Source organism: Convolutriloba macropyga, chromosome 5, assembly GCF_964194025.1.
Source record: "Convolutriloba macropyga chromosome 5, txConMacr16.3, whole genome shotgun sequence".
NCBI lineage: Eukaryota > Metazoa > Xenacoelomorpha > Acoela > Convolutidae > Convolutriloba > Convolutriloba macropyga.
The window spans coordinates 21,031,524-21,052,203 of record NC_134472.1 but is presented as its reverse complement, the minus strand read 5'-3'; the positions used below and the strand labels follow the sequence as shown (position 1 = coordinate 21,052,203).

The 20,680-nt window shown below is 30.6% G+C and overlaps 1 protein-coding gene across 1 annotated transcript in view; it reads left to right on the top strand.

Annotated features, from left to right (window-relative positions):
- Positions 1-20,325, top strand: part of LOC142340308 (cytochrome P450 4c3-like) — a 74,370-nt gene extending 54,045 nt beyond the window's left edge. The window contains exons 11-13 of the mRNA XM_075390882.1: positions 11,486-11,628; positions 16,028-16,298; positions 19,573-20,325. Of these exons, the coding sequence (XP_075246997.1) occupies positions 11,486-11,628; positions 16,028-16,298; positions 19,573-19,754 (596 nt within the window). The 3' untranslated portion in view covers positions 19,755-20,325. The remainder of the gene's footprint in view (positions 1-11,485; positions 11,629-16,027; positions 16,299-19,572) is intronic.
- Positions 20,326-20,680: the final 355 nt, after the last annotated feature.

Below are 20,680 nucleotides of genomic sequence, written 5' to 3'. Positions count from 1 at the left end.
CTAAACCTAATTTTTTTGTATTATGTATAGGTTCAGTAAAGTTAAACTTTTCTGTTTACTTTATCATTCTAAAGTTAAGTGTGTGTTCTTCTTTAGATTTAGTTAAAGCTTCATGTATATTTTGTAGTTCCATCAAGATTAAATGTCAGTCATTTTTCATCTAAAAGTGAACTTTAATTTGGATGATATACAGAAAAGTAAGATTATAAAATATAAACCTAATAATCTAGCAACAATGAATACGGTTAATACTAATATAAATATCATACTGAATAGAGAAGAGAATCACTTAAATTTGCATGTTTTGTATCTAGAGATAGAGTTTGTTGTATTAGATTATGCTGGGGGTGTATTTGCTAACAATACTAATATCAGATTAGTAAATTATGGTATGATGACATTTTTTAGTTCATTTAAACTTGAAACTAGTGGTCGTAAGACGATTGAATATATAGATCACTGTCATCTTTATCTATTAATGTATAGGCTATTAACTAGTACTGATGATGAATATGAGAGTGGTTTTGTTAGAAATCAAGGCAATAGAGATAGTCAACTTAAAAGTGACCATATTGCTGCAGAACAAGGTCATATGTATATGATGGTTAAGATGTGTGATCTATTTGGTTTTGTAAATGATTTAGAAAAGATTATATATGGTTTAAGATTTAAACTAGTATTAAAAAGAAATAATAATGATAGAGCTCTATTTAGAATTAACGCTGGTGCTGATTCGGTGGGTAATGATGGTAATATAAAAATTAGAGACATATCCTGGTGTGTGCCCAGTACTGATCCTAGTAACGACAATAGAATTATTGTGCAAAAGGGTTTAAGTAAAAAGAATAATGTAGACTTTAGCTATTATGAAAGAAAGGCATTTTATAAGGATGTACCCAATGCTACTAACTTCTTGTTTGCTCTAGGTATTGAAAGTGGTATGGAGAGACCACAATATATAGTAGTTGGTTTTGAAAACAATAATGTTAATGAACACACTCATGATGCAAGTACATTTTATATAATGAGTCTTACTGAATGTTATTGTAAGATTGGTAGTGAGTTTTATCTCGAGGATAGAACGAATATTATTTATGGCAATAATAATTATAATGAGGCTTTTAAAGAGATTGTTAATTTTAATAAAGATTATATTGGATTACCTCATAATATTAAACCATATATAAATCATAGAACATTCAAAAGCAATTATAGAAGATATATATTCGATACTAGATATCAAAGTGATCATATAGGTCCACAACCAATACAACTTAATTTTAAATTTAGTGCTGCAGTTGCGGATGTTATATATCATGCATTAGTATTAACAAGAAAGGTTATTAGTGTTAATAGTGATGCTAATAAGATGGTTGATATTATATCTTAGTTATATCTAATAGTGTAGTTATAGTATACTTATATCTAATAGTATAGTTATAGTTAGTAATAATAGTATACTTATACTTATACTTATACTTATGCTTATACTTATACTTATACTTATACTTATACTTATACTTATACTTATACTTATACTTATACTTTTACTTATACTTATACTTATACTTATACTTATACTTATACTTATACTTATACTTATACTTATACTTATACTTATACTTATACTTATACTTATAATTATACTTATACTAATACTTATACTTATACTTATACTTATACTTATACTTATACTTATACTTATACTTATACTTATACTTATACTTATACTTATACTTATACTTATACTTATACTTATACTTATACTTATACTTATACTTATACTTATACCTATACTTATACTTATAGCCAATCATTATCTTAATCAAATTGTTTCCTACCAGTCTTAACAAAACCTTTAGCATAAATAGTATCTATTTTCTTTTCATTCTCTAGAGACAAACCTCTAGCTTCAAGTTTATTCTTAGGATTAGGCTTAGTCTTAGCCTTAGTATTAGGCTTAGGCTTAGTCTTAACAACAAAAAGATCATACCTTTTAACTTCCATTAATTTTTATATATAGAAATGAGTCTTTTAAATAAGTTCAAAACCAATTCATATTGTGTTGGTGGTAGACATTATAGTAGTACTAATAACATAAGAGGGGTTGTCTCAGCCAAAGGAACAAAGATGTTAAAGAGTAATTGTGTTAAGTGTAAGAGAAATAAGTCAATGACTGTCAGTGATGCAACAATAGCAGAAGAGGGATTGAAAGATTTCTTTAAAAATGTTGGTAGAGCTACAGTTAACTTTGGAAAGAAAGTTGCTAATAATCCTGTAAGGGCTTTAGAGATTGCAAGTGAATTAGGAAGTGCATCTACATCTAGAAACCTTAAAGCTGCTTTATCAGCCACACCTGATTTAATTAAATTTGCAACTACTGGTGAAGGTATAAAGGTAGTACAAAAAGGAAGAAGTTTATAATTAGGTACAAAGAAGAGATAGTTTAATTATATAAGAGTTTAAATATAACTATTGCGTAGATTAGTAGAACTACTTCGTTGATCTGCATCTATCGGTAAGTATTAATACTAATATTATATTAATACTAATAATACTAAACATTGTTATTACTAAGCACTGCTAACTTTAGTTTAAAAAACACTTAATATATTTTTCTTGTTCTTCTTATATTCTTCATATACCTTGACTAATTCATTATAATCATCTTTATCTATTTTATTATCATTTATTGATTTAGTATATAGTTTATTAAACTTGTCGCTAAACTGTTCACTTAAAAAATACATTTGTGAATACTTTATAATTTTATTTCTTATTTTAGTATTAACTGTTTTTGATAATGAACCACAAACAGTTGCTGTAGCAAAAGCTGTTGGTATAGAATAAGGTAATCCTATACCTGTTAATGCAACTGATGTTGTTGTAGTCGTTGCTGCAATTGATGATAATAGTATTTCTGTTATCTCAGCTACGTTAATATAGTTTTTATATCTACTTAACTTCTTTTTATAGTTATTAGTTTCACTTTCATAATAATTTCTAATATCTTTTATAATGTTAATATTGTTGTTAAAATTTTTATTTGCTTGAATCTTTTAATTTTTTAATCGTTCTGATACTGATGATAAATCTGGATATAGTAATCTCTCACTCGGTGCTGTGGGATTGGTCATAACTTTGCTTATTTTCATTAGTAAAAATTTTTTCTATTTCTTTCATTATATCTTCTTGCTTAAAACCATAATGCATCTCAAGCCTTTCTTGCTCTTTATTATCAACTAACGCACTTCGTAAAAGTATAGCAATTATATGTTGTACTATAACACCTCTAATAGATTAATTGTATTCTTTCTTTTCTCTTAGACCGTTAGCAAACATATCATATAAATGTATGTTAGTAATATCTTGATTAAACTTATTAATATCAAATTCTTGTTTTAATTGATTATATTTAGAGATAGTATCAGCAGCAACTTTATTACAAAAGTTAACAGTATTTTGATTTCACTTGCTGATTCAATAAACTCATTAATCAGTTCACCATTAGCTTGTGTTTCATTTAGTTGTAGTGATTTAATTGTGACTTTATCAAACTCACCCTTTCTTAGCTCAGTTATGTTTTTACTTAAAATCTCTATTTTATTATTAGAAGATAATAAGTTATTGTCACAATACTCTTCATTAACAACATCTTTTTCATCTATTGGAGGATGAACAATTGTAATTTTATTGGTATCCTTCATATCATTATTATCATTTTCTTCTAGGAATAACCCACGAGCCTTACTTAGTGTTAAGTCATTTGTTGACGTTGATGTTGATGTTGATTGATGTTTAGCCTGATTGAATCTATTTCTTGTCATCTTTGTATTTGTTTACAGAAATTACAGAATTATACCTTATGTTTCCGAAACTTCATTAATAGATTCGAAATCAAACTCAGGTTTTATTAATTCCTGTTCGCAATATTTACCTTCTATTATCTCTCCATTCATGTCTTATATGTTAGTGGTTGTGTGTTCAAAACTTCATTACCTTTAAACAGTTCTCTATGCCAATTAGAAGTGTAACATTTAGAAAAGATATTACGTTTATCTGCATTTCTAACATAATCACCAACTTTAAATTTTGGTTTGAAATTCTTAAAACTAAAAGTGTATATAACTTTATCAGGATTATTAGAAGCATCAACTGGTGTCATATTTATTGTTGAATGAATGTTATTGTTATATATTATGACTGCATCGTTTTATATATTTAACCAATTACCATCACCATTGATGAACATTGGTTTATTAATTATATGTAATATTTTTCTATTGAATCACTCCATAAACACAGCTTTTAAATCATTATATGTAGATTATAGTTCTGTCTCATATTCTTTAAGTAAAGATTAAAATGTTTTATTGTAAAGCTCACTACCCCTATCTACCCATAATTTTCTGGATTTCGACTTTAAGAGCCACCTTGTGAACCTTCTGATATGATTGTTTTAAAACTCTTAGTTATAGATAAACCAGATTTATTCTTTATTTGAATAGCCCATGCATATTTTGAGAATATATCTATAACTATTAATATAAAATTATAATTATTATTGTACTTACTTGCAGATGAATTATCAATTAAATCAGCTGACCATGTTTCTTCTTTATATAATGGTACTATTCTTTCCCTTCTAAACTTTGTTATTTGAGTATTGAATACTTCTTTAGCTAGGAGTTATTGTTTAATTTTAATTGTGTCTTGTTGTTGTTGTTTTTCCACCATTATTTATTTACCATAATTAAAAACAAAATTACCTAGTTGTTCTTGATTAATAATATTCATAAATAATAGTTGCATAGATATATCTAGCATTTCATCATATAATCCATCATGACCAGCTTCTGTTTCTAGTATAAGTAATTCTAGTCTTTACACTAAACTATTCGGGTCTGTTTTGCTAAGACCACTAGCTTTCACTTCTTCATCACTCTTGTAAACAGTTTCTTCCTCTTCTTGTTCTTCTTCTTCTTCTTCTTCTTCTACCACCCTTTGTTCATAAAAAGTGGAATCATGTCAATATATTTCATCTTCACTGGAGGTTGGTATTGATATAACCTGAGAAGTGGGTTCACCAATACTAGCAAACATTCTTCTTATAAATTTTGATCTATTACTTTTAGTATCTCCTCCTTGTTTATAACCAATATCTTTTAGGAATTGTTTTATTTTGATTTCATCTCCTTTTAAATCTCTCTCGGTTACATCTTTATTAGTAATGAATAAAGCAAAACCCTTAGAAAAATCATAGGTTTTACCTTTCATTTTTATACCATCTGGGACTAGAGATACATCTATATCATTTATTTTAACTTTGTTTGAATTTGCATCAGCTGATGTTAATTGAAATTGTTTGTTTGTTTGTTTAACCATTTCTAACAATATTTCAATCATATCATTGTCTGCAGCAAATGTTTCGCTTCTATCATCTTTTAATTTTACGGGTGGATCGGGTGAAGGTGTTAAGAGAGCAGCTCGCTCATCAAGAAAGCTGCTTTGTTGATGGTTTCCTACACTTTAAAGCATTAGTGTTGCTGTCTAGCGCGGCTAAGTTTTTGTTTTGAAGATCTTGCACTGATTCAGCGTTAGTATTTAAAGTTTTAGTTAAAGGATCAAATAACTCTTCTCTTTCACCATAATGTTCTTGTTGTTTTAATTTATTTTCTAATCTATTTGTTCTGTTTTGTTTTTCTAGACTGTTTAATTCTATAAGTGTTTCTAGTTTAGTCATTTCTTATAATTATAATAAATCATTATATAGTGTAATCGCAGCAAAGATTAACTTTCTATCATCTTTAATGGTTAGCTCTTTAATATTGTTTATTAATGATTCTAATCATTCTTTACTTACATCTAACCCTAATTTTATTAATAGCTCTATAGGAGTAGTATTAATCTTTTTTATTAAATCTCTTTTGAATAGACATATATTCTCATCATGAGGATGGCTTTTGATGTTATTTACATAGAATCTTTTATCATCAAATGTGTTTAGACTAATCCTACTTGTTTTTGTTGTTGTCATGTTATCACCAACTTTTTGTATTCTACATTCATCTAAAGCTCTCTGTGTGTTATACATCAATGCATTATAATACTCTTCATATTTAGCATTGTTACAATTCTTCAGTCCTTTCTCTTTAGCTTTTTTGGGTAATCTTTGAAGCTATTCGTTTTTGGTGACAAGGCTATAAACTCTTCTATTATTCTACTTCCCAATTCATGTTTGAATTTACCTGGAACTTTATTATTAGTTTTGATTGGTGGGTCTAGATTACTTAAGTCCATATATTCATTGTCAACATTATCCTCACTAAAGTTTAATACAAAACTATCAATATCCATAGATGGAGCTGTAGATGGAGTTGTAGATCTTTGAGAGATGGTTGCAGAATATTATAGAATACATCATTTATGTGTAATTTACTTAACTCTAAGATAGTAACACCTACATATACTGGAGAATCATATTCTGTTTTTTTATATATTCAATTTGGCTATAATCCTTATATCTAGTTATATTCTTAAATGTTGGTTTACTTATACTTTTCATTATCTTTTCTTCATCATGTAAGAACTTACTTTGAAGGAAATGTAGGGGATTCATGCGCATTCTCCCATATGGTGAGTTGTTCATTAATTTCCTTACATCCTTCTCTGCTTCAGTTGTAGCTGTTGCTCTTTTATTTGTATTGTTTTGTATATAATCTCTACATATATAATCTTGTTTAAAATTAATTACTCTATGATTTTAGTTACTTTTAGTTACACCCATCTTAACATAGAACTTTAACATTCTATAATGAACCATATATTTTGTCTTGTTGTTTTGGTCTAAGATTAATTTCTCTGATCTTGACTTGCCTCCATCTCTTTCTCCATAGCCTACCTCATTATCATTTATCTTTCTTTTATTAGGCATTAGTGCTAACTGTTCTGTTCTCTCTTTACAACTATTAGTATAATTATTATCACAAATTATAAAGTAACCGTGATCGCTATCATCTGGAGTATTTAGTACAACATCTATAGATGTGTCGGTGTACTTGAAGTCTTTATAAGGTAGCTTTTGCATCATTGCATAACCGTATAGGTTGTTTGCGTTTATGTACCATATAGACATCATGACATGCTCTGCCATGTTCCTGTTTTTACTATTAGCATTAGCATCAACATTACCATCACCATTACCATTACTATTACTATTACCATTACCATAACCATTACCTTTATTAATATATCTATCACCCTTTATACCACACATACCTTTTCTCTTTTCTTCAACAAAATCATCTAACATTTTTTATCTTGTAATGTATCTAATGTAACACCGCTTGACATTAACCAACAATCAAAACTATAGCCTGGTAGACTTTCATAGTGTAAGGGGTTGATTTTGTATTCTTTTATATTTAGTTTAACATATTCATTCATGCAATAGTCTAATATTTCCATATCATTTTGTAAATACTCTATAATTTTATGACCAGTTTTATGACTGTTGTCTTTATTAAAGATATCGACCTCTTCTTGTGTTGGTAATTTATTCGAAAGAGAGGATTTGAGGTCTTCTATGCTTAGAATACCTATAACTTCTTGGTACTTACCCAAATCAAAGTATTCATATGGATATAATGTTTTAGTTTTACACCCATATATCTTTGCCATTTGATCTAGAAGCATAGCAAAGAAGTTATAACTATCTAAGAATTTAAGACAACCAATACTAAACATCTTAGACTTACCAGCGGCTAGTGGTGTGTTATCTACTTCTCTTTTATCATTATTCTGTTTGAAGAAATCACTATATAGTAGGTTGAAGTCACAGCTATAGCCAATGTGGATTATTACAGGAATGAAGTTTTGTTGTTTATACCTCAGATTACATATTTTACATGCCGGTTCTCTGTATTTACCAGTTTCACGACTATGATCTCTTACTTTATTTATACACGTTTTACTGCAGATATGACAAGTGTTATTAGTTTCAAGATATAATTTATCTTCTTCATTGAATATCATTTGTTTGTTGCGCTTGAAGTTATTCTCAGTTTCTATTTCTAATAGATCACTAGCGAATTTTTGATACAATCAAGACCGAAACAGTATTTGAAATTACACTGCCAGATGTAACCCACACTTATTGGTATGTGTTCAGCTATTAAATATTTACAGTCATTAGTTGCGACTTCAACAATGCAACATTCTATATCAGCAGTTATAGTATTTTTTATATTCTGACGCTTATGTTCATTTATAAAAGTAATTTTCTTTTTCTTAGGACAAACACTCGGGTTTGAAAAAGTGGCTGCATTTATGTTTGTCGTATTTAATTTGTGAATCATCAAACAAAATGTACATCTATCACAAAAATAAAATTTAATGTTATTTTTATTTGGTCGTTCTAACAAGGTTTCTATGTTTTTAATTAGAGCACAGTGTTCTGTAGTACCGTCTCCCCAAACCAATTTTCTGACATTTTTTCTATCTTTCTCAAAATCATCCACTGGTTTAAACAATTCTACTTTACCCCCACCACAAGTTGTGTATATCTAAATATTAATATTGTACAATTTTTGTATTCTTAATATATATCCGAAGTCATCTTCATGTTGTTGTCTTGGTGCAATTAGATTATTTACATATTTACTTTCACGTGTTGCATGTTGCATGGCAGGATATAGCCAAGCAGTAACAGTCAGTTTCAAGCAGTTATATTTGGAATTGCGTATATTCAGTATTGATTTAGAGTTTTTGAGATCGGGGGTTAAATCTATATAACTACCAATATATGCTTTGGTTGGTTCAATATTTATTTGAATACTTCTTAATCCGCGAAACTCAAATTCATATCCATAACCTTCATATTATTCCTTTTCGAAATCTAGCCATTGTCTGAAGTCTCCATTTTCATATCTTGCGTCATTAATAATATAGTCAGTGTTGAAAAATATTTTAGTAGTTTTAACTTCTTCTTTGCTTCTCTTTTCGAACTCACACTCAGCCGTGATCTTATATTTAAAACTCTTAACTTTTCTATACTGGTAACAGTTTTGAATTTCTTCTGATGAGTTATTAATGGCTTCATCTATATCTTCAATGTAATTTCCAGCTTTATCAGTAAAATAAAATTCTTTCATGTTCTGGCTAGAGTTTACATCAAAGTATTCTGTGTTTTCTAGATACTGACGATTATGACTATATGAATGAGCAGTTAGAGCTATTTAATTCCTAAATTCGTCATGCCATTCTTTACACTCATACTTAATTCTGGTGTAGATATTGTCGCCGGGTTGGGGAAGGGCAAGCCTTGTTTCAACAACCAAGGTCGAAGACCCTTTAGTTTTAATTTTAGTAATACCTTTAGTTTCAATTTTCGTAGAAAATTTGACATAGATAAAGTCTCCATCCGAATCATACATCTTCTCTATAGTTTTAGTTGAGGCTTCAGTTTTAGTTGGGGCTTCAGTTATAGCCTCATCCAAATCAGAATCAAACATTTTCTCCAATAGTTCTTTATGTTTGGGATCGTATGATTGATGTCTGTATAAACCCTTCTTTGTTTCAAAGGATAAATTACAGACGTCGCTGAAGTTCACATTACTCTTAGTTGAGTGAGACATGGTGTGTTTTATTGGGGAAAATTTTCGAAAAAATAATTTTTCGAAAGTGAAAAATGAAGTGTGATAAGTGTAAAAATAGGCATTGGAGGGAGTGTTGTGATAATTGCAAAGAATTAGAATATTGTTGTTATATATGCAAAGATATAATTAAAGTAAAAGATTATATTAAACATTTAGAAAAACATTATAATGGCAAGAGTTTATATTTAACATGTTATATGTGTACGGTTAATAAACATATTTCTTACTATAGATTTAGAAATGCTAAGTGTGGATTGTGTATTTATCTTCTTAGATATAGACACACATATGCCAAAGATAGATTCAAGGAATATGTCAAAAGATTTAATATAAAAGTTTAGAGTTAGCCCGTTTTTTGTTCAAGTTATCCCCGCAGTGGCGTCACCAATTTTCGCAAGTTCCATTGGAAAAAAAACACGTATCACTGTGTTTCCACCGATCTCAGCGTTTTTGACTGTATACCCATCACAGTGTGTCCCATATACAGTCTCACAGCAGGGACCATCTTTTTTAAGAACTGTGAATTTGGTTTTTTCATCTCACTTACTTTCATAGTTTTTCATCAGAATCGGGGGACGTTCACTGGAGTCAGTGAGGAAGGAACCCCAAACTTTCCGTTTGCTAAAGCAACTAAACTCGACTCGATGATTTAACCACTACGCGAAGTGAGACAAGAAAGTTTTAGTTTTAGATTGATTAAATATTTATTACGGGGAATATATGAAAATTTTAAATATTTTAATATTTTCAATTTTTTGTTCAATTTTTCTTTTTTTATTCAAGTTATTTTCGCAAATTGGATTTACGGGCTTGTTACACGGTCTCACTAGTTTTATACTAGTATCTGGGATACGTCCACCGGATTTGGTGGGGATAGAACCCGAACTATCCGTCTGATTATGGATAATTACCAGCTTAACTCTGTACTAGTGGAGTGCACTAAGTGAGACAAGAAATGATAGATTTTGAGTGATTATAAAGATAATATGTAGTAGTGGATAAAACAAGGAAACCAAAAAGCAGTAAAATTTGGCCCGATTCGACATGCGCGATTAGCGTTAGGAGAAAGGGTCAAATTTTACTGGTGGTTGGTTTCCTTGTTTTATCCACAACTTACATACAAATAATGTGAAACGATAATTTAAGTTTTTGCCCCTAAGATTTAAATCTGATTGTGTAGCGTGTTTTATCTAATAACATTTTGGATTGAATGTTTTGCCTATTGCTCTAAGACCAAAAGGAGTACAGCAAGGCCTGCGGTTGTCCTCGAAGGTTTTCGAAATTTATGTTTTTAGTGTGTATGGTTAGTTTTGTGAAAATAATATGCGATCCTTTTTGTTTGGGGGCTCATGCTTAGTGGATTCATTTCATTTCAAACACTTACTCATGTTTTAATTTAACACAAAAATTTTATACGAAAAATCAAAAATTCTGTACCTGAGACGCATATTATACAGAGAATTGATAAGAAGAAAGATCTAGAAATTCGGTAATTTAGGAAAAATATCTGTTCTGTTTTGCTTATAGTGATTTTTTTCTCCCCCGTTAAAAATTATGTGTTAATATAACCCTTTACCATGTAAACATTAGTACATGCTCCCGGAGGGTGGAGTGAAAGTAACATATAAATGCCAAGAGCCCGGGGGCAAACACAATAGATCCCAGAAAACAAAATGAATAGATCCCCGAAAACAAAAAAACAAGAAACTTTTATGCGGTTTATGCAGTTAACGTGATTTTCAGCTGATGGAGCTCCAGATTAATCTTCAATTAGCACACTATCTTTTACTTTGATCATATCAGTCTGCGGCAATTTTTAATTGTTTTAGGCCATGACACCACTTCTGCTTCTATGTCGTGTCTTCTACAGTCTTTGTGCAACAACAGAGACGTGTTAGAAAAATTACAGAAGGAAGTAGACACTGCTTTTCAGGGATTAGACATCAATGAACTTGACTCGAAACAGGTCAAGGTAAGAAATTTCGCGCATATTGCAACAAATTGTTTTTTACTTCAATTTTCGGTTAAATTCTAGTCTCTTCTATATTTTTAATGCAACCTCAAAGAACACGTGCTTTTTAAACAAATAAAATTTTGCTATATTGTGACATTTCTCGTAACTGAAAACAGACCAATTTCATTTTGTTTAAATAAACTAAACAGGTTATGGTTAAAAAACTTTTTTTTATAAAAACACTAGAATTCTGTATTTTACTTCATTATATTTAACGCAATTAGATCAGTGCACGTTTTTGTTAACGGTGCTCGGACAATTAATTGAAAGACAACAGCTAGAAAGCAAAAATTGGGACAGTAGATCGAAAATGAAGTTATTCAATTTGCTTATTGGTCACAATCAGATAAAGCATTCACAATGCAGCCTTTAACATGTTCGGTTGTGATACTATGTTTGGCTTTCACGGTGACGTATCAACAATTAGACATATCAGAAGATAGAAATTTCAACGAATCTGATTGGTTGACAAATTTAAAACAGTGTAATTTTAGATCAATAAAACTGCTTTAAATTAAACATTTTTTTCTTTTTCGGCTTTACGCAATTTCTGAACAAATTTTTGTTAGTATTCATATGCTATTTTAAAGCATGAAAAAATTGTTAAGCAATCAGCCAATCAGAAAACAGTTTTAACGTTTTCTCAATTCTGATTGGCCAGCAACAAAATTTTTATAATTTGGCGCGTCTGCCATTTTCACTAGCGCCGTTTTTGATAGATTCATATTATGTCTCACAACTGCTAAAGCAAGCCTCGCTGCTCGCTAGACATTGTCAAATGCGGTAATTTATGTCAGCTACCAAATAACACTTAATTTCAGCAAATGAGAATATAGGTTAATTGTTCCGACCCTCTTGAGGGGGGAGGAACTATATACTCAACTGGGTTTTTTTTTGTTCCGTGAATTTTCGCCGCTCGATATATTCATCGTAGAGAGTTAAGACTGGTATCATTAGAAAGCCCGTCCAGCGTAGAATATGGAATTAAAAAGATTTTTTTAATTTTCGTTTTCTACAGGGAGTAATCGAGGCTTAAACTTCTGAGAAAAGAAGAGTGCGTAAAGCCGAAGAGTGAGAAAAGAAGAGTGAATTCACGTTGTTTTTACTCACATTAAATTTGCTATAATTTTTAAGAATAGCGTCGTTGATTTTATTTTTGAAGACGAACAAGCATTTTTGATTGTTTTGATTTAATTTTTTGGTCAAAAAATCTGGATAAACATTTCAAAATTTAGCTTTTTTCATCAACAACAGCACGAAATAAGCTACTTTAGTCCACTTTGATTAAATTTGCCTACAGTACACCCCCAATTAACACTCATACAATCTTTGTAGACTCAGAGGGGGGCTATTTCTACTTCAGAGTCCGCAGAGAGTGCCTTGTAGTTAAAACTTTGCCGTTTTTTGCTAACTTTACTTAACTTTGCTAACTTTACGTTGATTATCAAAAATGCAAAATTTATTTTGAGTTTCAACTCAGAAATTATCTATATCTACAACATTCGAAAAATCAATTGTTCTTAATGGACAATAAGTATTAACAGGGGTAGTTTTGGGCCATTCTTGGACTGTTACAATCCAAAAAAAATCGGGTTGTAATCAGTCGGTCTTTTTTTGTAAAAAAAAAGACTTTTTTTTAATAATAAAGAACAGAACATATCAAATCAAAGCTCAGGAGTGATAGGTCCAACCAATTCGCTTGCTAAACAGCTCCAAGCTAATGCATTTAGTTTTTTAATTGAAAGTTTATGGTCGTTTCTTTTTTAAAAATAATTGACTTTTCAATAAATAATGGCTTAATTAACTTTTCCTCTATTTTTTTCTTAATTTGTTCAACTTCCAGCTTCGTGTCAGCAAAAAAAGACTGCTTCTTCTTTCTACTGAGTTAACCTTTATTCTCGGTTGCAGTTTTAAGCCTGAAACTATTGATTTCTGGCTTTGATACTACAAGATTTTAGATTTTTGTTTGTTTTGATATTTGCCAGTTTTTCACGTTTTCTAATTTTGTCACATTATCACATTATTGACAGTTCTCATGTCACCTTATTAGCATTCAAATTAAAGCACAATTGAACATATTAAAATGCTGAAAGACATAAATCATCGTTTTAATGGCCTCGACGCCTCTTTCTTGAAGAAATCAATTGAATTTTTTAATTTTTGTCTTAACTGTCATTTATACTTTGTCGTTTCGGTCGTATGAAATTTCCTGTATAGTGATAGCTTTCATTGGCTTTTCATGGAAGAATAGAAAAACCGATATTCTGATATTAGCAGATAGCTGATGGCTTTTATGACTTTCAAACCCATCGTTTTCCAAAATTAAAAAAAAAACTTTTTTAACTTCGCAATTTTGTTCTTTTTATGTTTCTTTTTGTTACCTAATCTCGTTAGTTGATTACAGGTCAAATATGACATTATGGGTGTCAAGGGAATAAAATGGATTGGTGTCCCAAAATCTTTTTTTTAAAGATTTTGTAATGACCTTACTGGCTTCGACACCGCTTTTTCACAAAAAAAAATTAAATTAATTTGATGTTTGTCATATTTGACGTTCTTTTGTAGATGCAAGAAATATTCTGGATAATTACAGGTCTCGAGGGTTTCCTTTTCATGAAAAAACGACGATATTTAAATAGCTCTTTTTGTAATTAATGCCTTTCATGACATTGAATGTAATTTTGTTTCGAAAAAAAAATTAAAAGTATTACATACTTTAGCACTTCGCTTTTTTGTCTACTTGTTACCTAGTCTTACTAATGAATGGCCACGTACTACATTATAACTGTTTGAAGAAGGCGCAATCAAATATATTTTGAGTGCCAAAATTTGGCTTGACGGTTTTGACAGCGTTTTCTGGCAAGTTTCAATTGAAATTTTGTTTGTTCTTTGTTGTTCTTTTTAGTCGCTCTAAAAAATGAATAAGGTCAGGTCCTAATGCCCTTCTATAGAAGCAGTGGTAATCGCAAATTTGTGGTAATATTAATTTATTCCTAATGGTTTTTATTACTTTGAAGTTAAATGTTTCAAAAAAATAAGTTAATTTTTTTTACTTTTATGTTTTTGTTCTTTTTTGTATAATTGTTACCAAACCTTTTTATGGACTGGTCGCATATGTTTTCTGGTGATTTATAAGTTATTTTTGTTTAGTTTCAGGTTTATCTGACGGTATGTTGACTTTGTTATTAAATTTAGTTTTTAAGAGGGACATAAATTTTTTGATGTAATTAATGTTTGTTGTTTTTGTTGTTTGATTTTGCTGTTCGTTTTGACTCGCTTTCTTAATCTTGACATATTACAGCAATCTAATGCATCAATTTTTACTCCACTGAGTTATTTGTTTTGGAGGTTATCTTATCGTTCATACAGAATTTTTTGAAAAAGACTTGGGCTTTTTTGGGATTCGCAAAAAATAATTTTTGGGTTTTTCTATCTGTTCCTCATTTGGTAGACAATTATGCCAAAATTGTGGATGGGTGGGGTCGGAACCTTATGTGCCATTGCACATTACCGAGCCGCCTTGTTTTCTATCTATTTTACCAATTTTCATGTTTTCGATCTACTGTCCTTTCGAACTGTTGTCCGGTCACCTATGTTAACTTGATATATCAATTAAATTTAATAAAAAAGAAAAATGTTGCTCAAAGAAATGAAGCGAACAAGAAGATTAAACGCAGATGCGTTACACTTAACTTGAATTGTCATGAAAAAAGTTAAAAACTGTGCAGTGACACGAAAAGCTGAGCTCTTACATTACTTTCAGCAAAAAATTGTGTTGGTTATATTTACCCGTATAGTAACTTTAACTTTAAAAATATAGTAACTCTAAAAATTCAATTAATGAATTAGGAGCTAGTTTTTTAGAGTTTGTAAGTCTGTTTTGATCTTTATTAAGGATTGATCAAAGTTCCAAAAACCAAATTGTTTATTCCAACCGCTTTTATTCAAGTATTACGTACTATTTATATCTACTGCCAATTGTATGTAGCCTACTCTGGGTTTTTTTTACTATTGAGGATCAGGACTTCAATTAAATCTCTTGTTAAGTATTAATAACTGATATTCTTCAATAAAGCACATGATTGCTGCAACTGGTGTCCACCAATTTCAAGAAAGTCTCTCATCGTAATTTTTATTAGTCTTAACTCTGGTGCCTCTTTGGTGGAACTCCCTTGGTGCATACACTTTTATAACGGTACATGTTAATTGCAGACAATCTAATAATATTAACAATTGCAAGTTCGAAACCACATTTCTAATTCGTCACACATGTTGATGATTACAATTTTTTGTTTAAGCGGAGCAAATGGTGATCAGAGCTGTTATCACTTACTGTTTTGAATACACTTTATTTTAGAATACACTACTCAATATGCCATACTTGGAAGCTGTGGTAAAAGAGGGCCTCCGAATGTATCCGGTTGTTCCAAACTATGGTCGGCATTTAACCGAGGACGATGAAATTAATGGATACAAACTGCTCAAAGGAACTACAATAATGTTCCAGGCATTCGCCATTCACCATGATCCCGACATTTACCCAGAGCCATATAAATTTGACCCGGGGCGCTGGATTAGGAAGGAAGTTCCTGTTGGGGAAAACCCATACTGTTACATGCCCTTTAGTGGTAAGAAACGTATTCGTGAAAACAACGCTTTGATTGGCCCTTTTAAAGCGAACGCCGAACAAAATCGATTAAAGCCCTGAAAATAGATAAAAATAAAAAATAAATCAAACAAAATCTGATTAACAGCCGGATAGAAATAGCGAGAAATTATTGATCTCAAAGAGTTTTATAATCCAGAGAATTTTGTTTGTTTTGGCGATCTGTGTTTACTGCACAATGCGTTTTGATGCTTTTCACTCTGATCTTTCGAGACTGGAACTGAGTAAACAGTGTAAAGCTTAAGGTAAGTTAAATTGATTGATGTTTGAGTCCAAAATAGCGAATTGTTTTTACTTTTACGTGCAGGATTGACGTTGGTCACACAGGTCTTCTGACAGCAATGACGTCTTCTGAATCCCCATTTTTGAGACATAGGTGTTACTAATGCCTCTAAAACAATTTTTTACATAGTGTTTTTTAATATAGGGACCATTCAAACCAGCAAAAAATATTTAGACAAGTTCTGAAACAATTATGTAATTATTGCTATTTTTATATTTTAATTCGAATTTTTGTCATTTTTATGCATTTTGTCGGTTATATGCCGAGCTTCATCAAGTGTAAACTGCAGTTTTTTTGCAATTTTTTTTTATTTAGCTACATTTTTTTCAACTTGAAGCTGCGTTGATACGTAGATCTCAGCACTACAATTTTGGTCTTAGAACAATTAACATCATCGTCATCCTGATGAGATTCTGACATATAATTTCATAAAGCTTCAAGTCTTTGAAAATTCTTTGAGTTTTCCGTTTTTTATAGGTCTAATAAGTTTTCCAAAAAGCTATGAGGAAACCTTCGCATTTTTTTTTAATTTATAGCTGAAGCTCTTAAGACTTCTTCAGCTTTGAGACGGGTCTTCATGAATTAAAAAAATTTTGATTTTTCCCCTTATTTGTTGTTGAATTTGTTGCCTTGTCATTTTTCTAATTAATACAAAATCTCATTGGACGTCGGATGAAAATTACGTGATCTTTATGAAATCTGTTTTTTTTTGTTTTCGGACTTTCGAGATTCAATTTTTAATATTTTTGCTGCCTTGTTACTTGATCTAGTCAAAGACAACAATCATTTTTTCTCTAATTGAACATAATTGAGCATGCTCAACAATTTTTTAAGCCGAGTGTCCTTAATAATTTGAAACTAATTGTTTGTGAGTGAGTTTTTGAGTTTTGAGCTTATCCGTTGTCTTTTTGTTGTCTCGTCTCTTTTGGCATCAAATCAATTTGGTCATCTTTTGCGCCATTGTAAAATTAATTGATTTATTTCTATACTTCGCGAAGTTTCGTTTTCACTTAGACATTATTTCTTTCCAAACAATCAAAGACATTTTGAGTAAATTACTTTCTTGGCTTTAAATAATTTTTCATTTTGTGAGCTCAATTTCCAGTTTTTTGAATTTTTAAGAAACACTTGCAAGATGAGATTATTTGTAGTTCTTGTCTGGAAAAAGTTGGGATGATAAAATCATTCAAAAAAAGAGCAAAGAAGAGACAAATTTGAATTTTCAGGATTATTGAAAAAAAATTCTGATCTGCTTTCTAAGAGTTCAAGTTGCCAATAAAAACGTCTTCTGAACTCATAAATAATTTTCATCCTTATTATCACGACTATGAGAACAATTGTTTTCATTAGAACTAACAAGTATACTTTGTTGTCTGTAACTTGATTTCATTATTGACAGTTCTCATCGCCTACTTGATGCAGCACAAGGGAACTTCTGCACGGTTCTCAGATAATACCTACCCCTTTTGATGACTTCGACACAATATGTTTTCAATCAATTTTCTGCAGTGACCACTGTTGCGATTTTTTTCTGGTAATAAAGTAATTCGCAAGACTGTTTTCAATTTGTATCATTTGTTAACATTTTTTTCCAAACTTAGAAACCATATTTTCGAACACTAAAGTGCTGGTTTTATCCTCACCTCCTGTATTATTGTCACTTTGCGCTTTAAAATTTCATCTAATTTCACTCAATTATTAGTATGATATTATACAGATATCTGTTTGTTGTTTAGACTTAAAGCAATTTCAAAAGCATTTCACTTTTTACAAAATATTTTTGTCCTTCTTGTTAGTTTTTCTCTCGACTACAGATACGAAACTTGTTTTACAAACTATTAAATTATACAAGCTAACTAGGGTTCGCTTAAATTTTCCTATTAACTTTTAACCAGATAAAACTGTCACCATCATTTTTAAAAAAGAGAGGTAAAAACGAATTTATTAATTTTTATCTTCGTTACTTTTTATTGTTCGAGTGTTAGGCATGTAGGGTCGAATGGTTTGTTAAATATCATTATTTGTTCCTGTATAGACCAGAGTAATAGATTATTAGTTTCTCCGTTAATTTCAGTTATTTTCTGTTCTTGTTGCTATTTTTCAACTTAAGATTTTTCTTTGCTTTTACCGTTCTTTGTCTCTTATGCCCAGTTAGACCCCGCTAGCCCAAAGTTTATGATGTATTTTTAAATGGAAAAATTTGTTTTGAAAGAACTTTGTTATGAAAAATTAAACAAATTGGCAATTAGTTTTATTAGACATTAAACATTAATTTGAGCTTGAAGCTGTGTCTTTGCACGTAGCTTTTAGAAGTCGAATATTGGGTCACAAAACCTGAATCCCAAGAACTCTGAGCGTATTTATATATTTTTTGCTAAATTCTCAACAGTTCTCTTATATGTCTAGCCCGTCATTTTTAGCCTGAAGATAAGTTTTTTTTGTTCAATTTTTGCGCTTATAGGGTCATGGGCGTTATTGTCTATCTTAGATTGATATTACCGTTAAAACGATTAATTAACTCAATTGTTTCGATTGTAACTCTTGACTTATCCTGCTATGGTTTTTATACTTCGCGACACCAAGGTGTTACAAAACTAATCAGCTAGTACAAAAAACAATTCGCCGCCAAATACTTTGACGGTTTCAGTGATCTTTATTTGTTATTGGTAGGACGTCCGGGTTGACCGGTTACTTCGGAAGCAGTTTGCATAATTTGAGTAGTAACAGAAGCCTGATTTCTTACTGGAAGCGAAACCAATGATAACATTTGTGCTGTATCATTTCAAAAATAATTTGCTTTCAAATATGTCAATACCGATTTGTTAAGTACATAATTGAGTGTTCAGAGCGTTTATCAATGTCATACTACTTCTATTGTTACTTCTGTGCCCCTACTAGACAAGCTATAAATTTCTGCATATATGATAAACTAAAAAAAAAACAATTTTTTTAGCTGGAATGCGCAACTGCATTGGACAAAGATTTGCTCTACTGGAAGAGAAACTGGTTATAGCTTCAATCGTCAAGAAATTCGACATGGTATCGGACACTATGGCCGAAGATTTTGCTGTTTATGGGCAGATAGTTCTTCAACCAGTTAAAAAATTCCACATCAAATTTATCAAACGGAAATGAAACACAACAGATAAGAGAAATATGGCTTCTAAAGGACCTGTGATTCGATGAAATTTTAAAATTTGATTAGTCTGTGTGAACAATCATATGGGCTCTTTTACATGCATTGTATGTTAGCAGAGCCTAATAGAAGGTGCTATCTGCCTTAACAATTAGTTCTTGCCATTATGAAACGAAAAAAAACAACGTCAGTTATTAATGGTCATAATTCACTATGATCATGATACTCAGCACAATGTTGTCTTTTACTAGCGCAAACTAATTGAAAAGTATCTTCTTTTCTAACTATTATTTGATTAAATAGAGTTTTAAAATTTATTTTGTTCCACTCCCGCAAATTTCTCACCCCATTTATCATCTGTTTGAAATTCTTTAGCTCCATGAGATTGGAAACAGAAAAATTAGCTATTGTTAAATACCATTAATTGTGCTACATTTCAATATTTGTATCTGGATTTTACATCTGTCTGCTTCTGAGTCACCTTATATCACACAAGTCAAAAAATGATGGCAATACAATCATTGGAAAAACCATCTGCCTCATTCATGTTTCTGAAACTGAAAATAGGATAATTTTCTATCTTACTCATAAATATATAATATGATTGTACTTATGACGAATAATTAATTCAAAATATTTTCTTAATAACTAATTAGAGCAGCCAATATAGTCTTGTCGGTCACATTTGAAGCTAGCTCCTTTTCTCAATGCTCATTTGCTTCCGACAACCTTTTATCAGATTACGATTTATGGTCACATCGGGCTATTTACGGATAGAAAGGGAGAGCAAAAAGAAATCGAGAGAATCAAAAGGCAGCAGTCTGTTGTGCTTAATTTATCAGCGTACGTAAATTTAGTCGAATAGTTCCCACATATTTGTGCTATTACCGGGATACAGAGTTACGGGATAGTTGAGTTGGTCAAT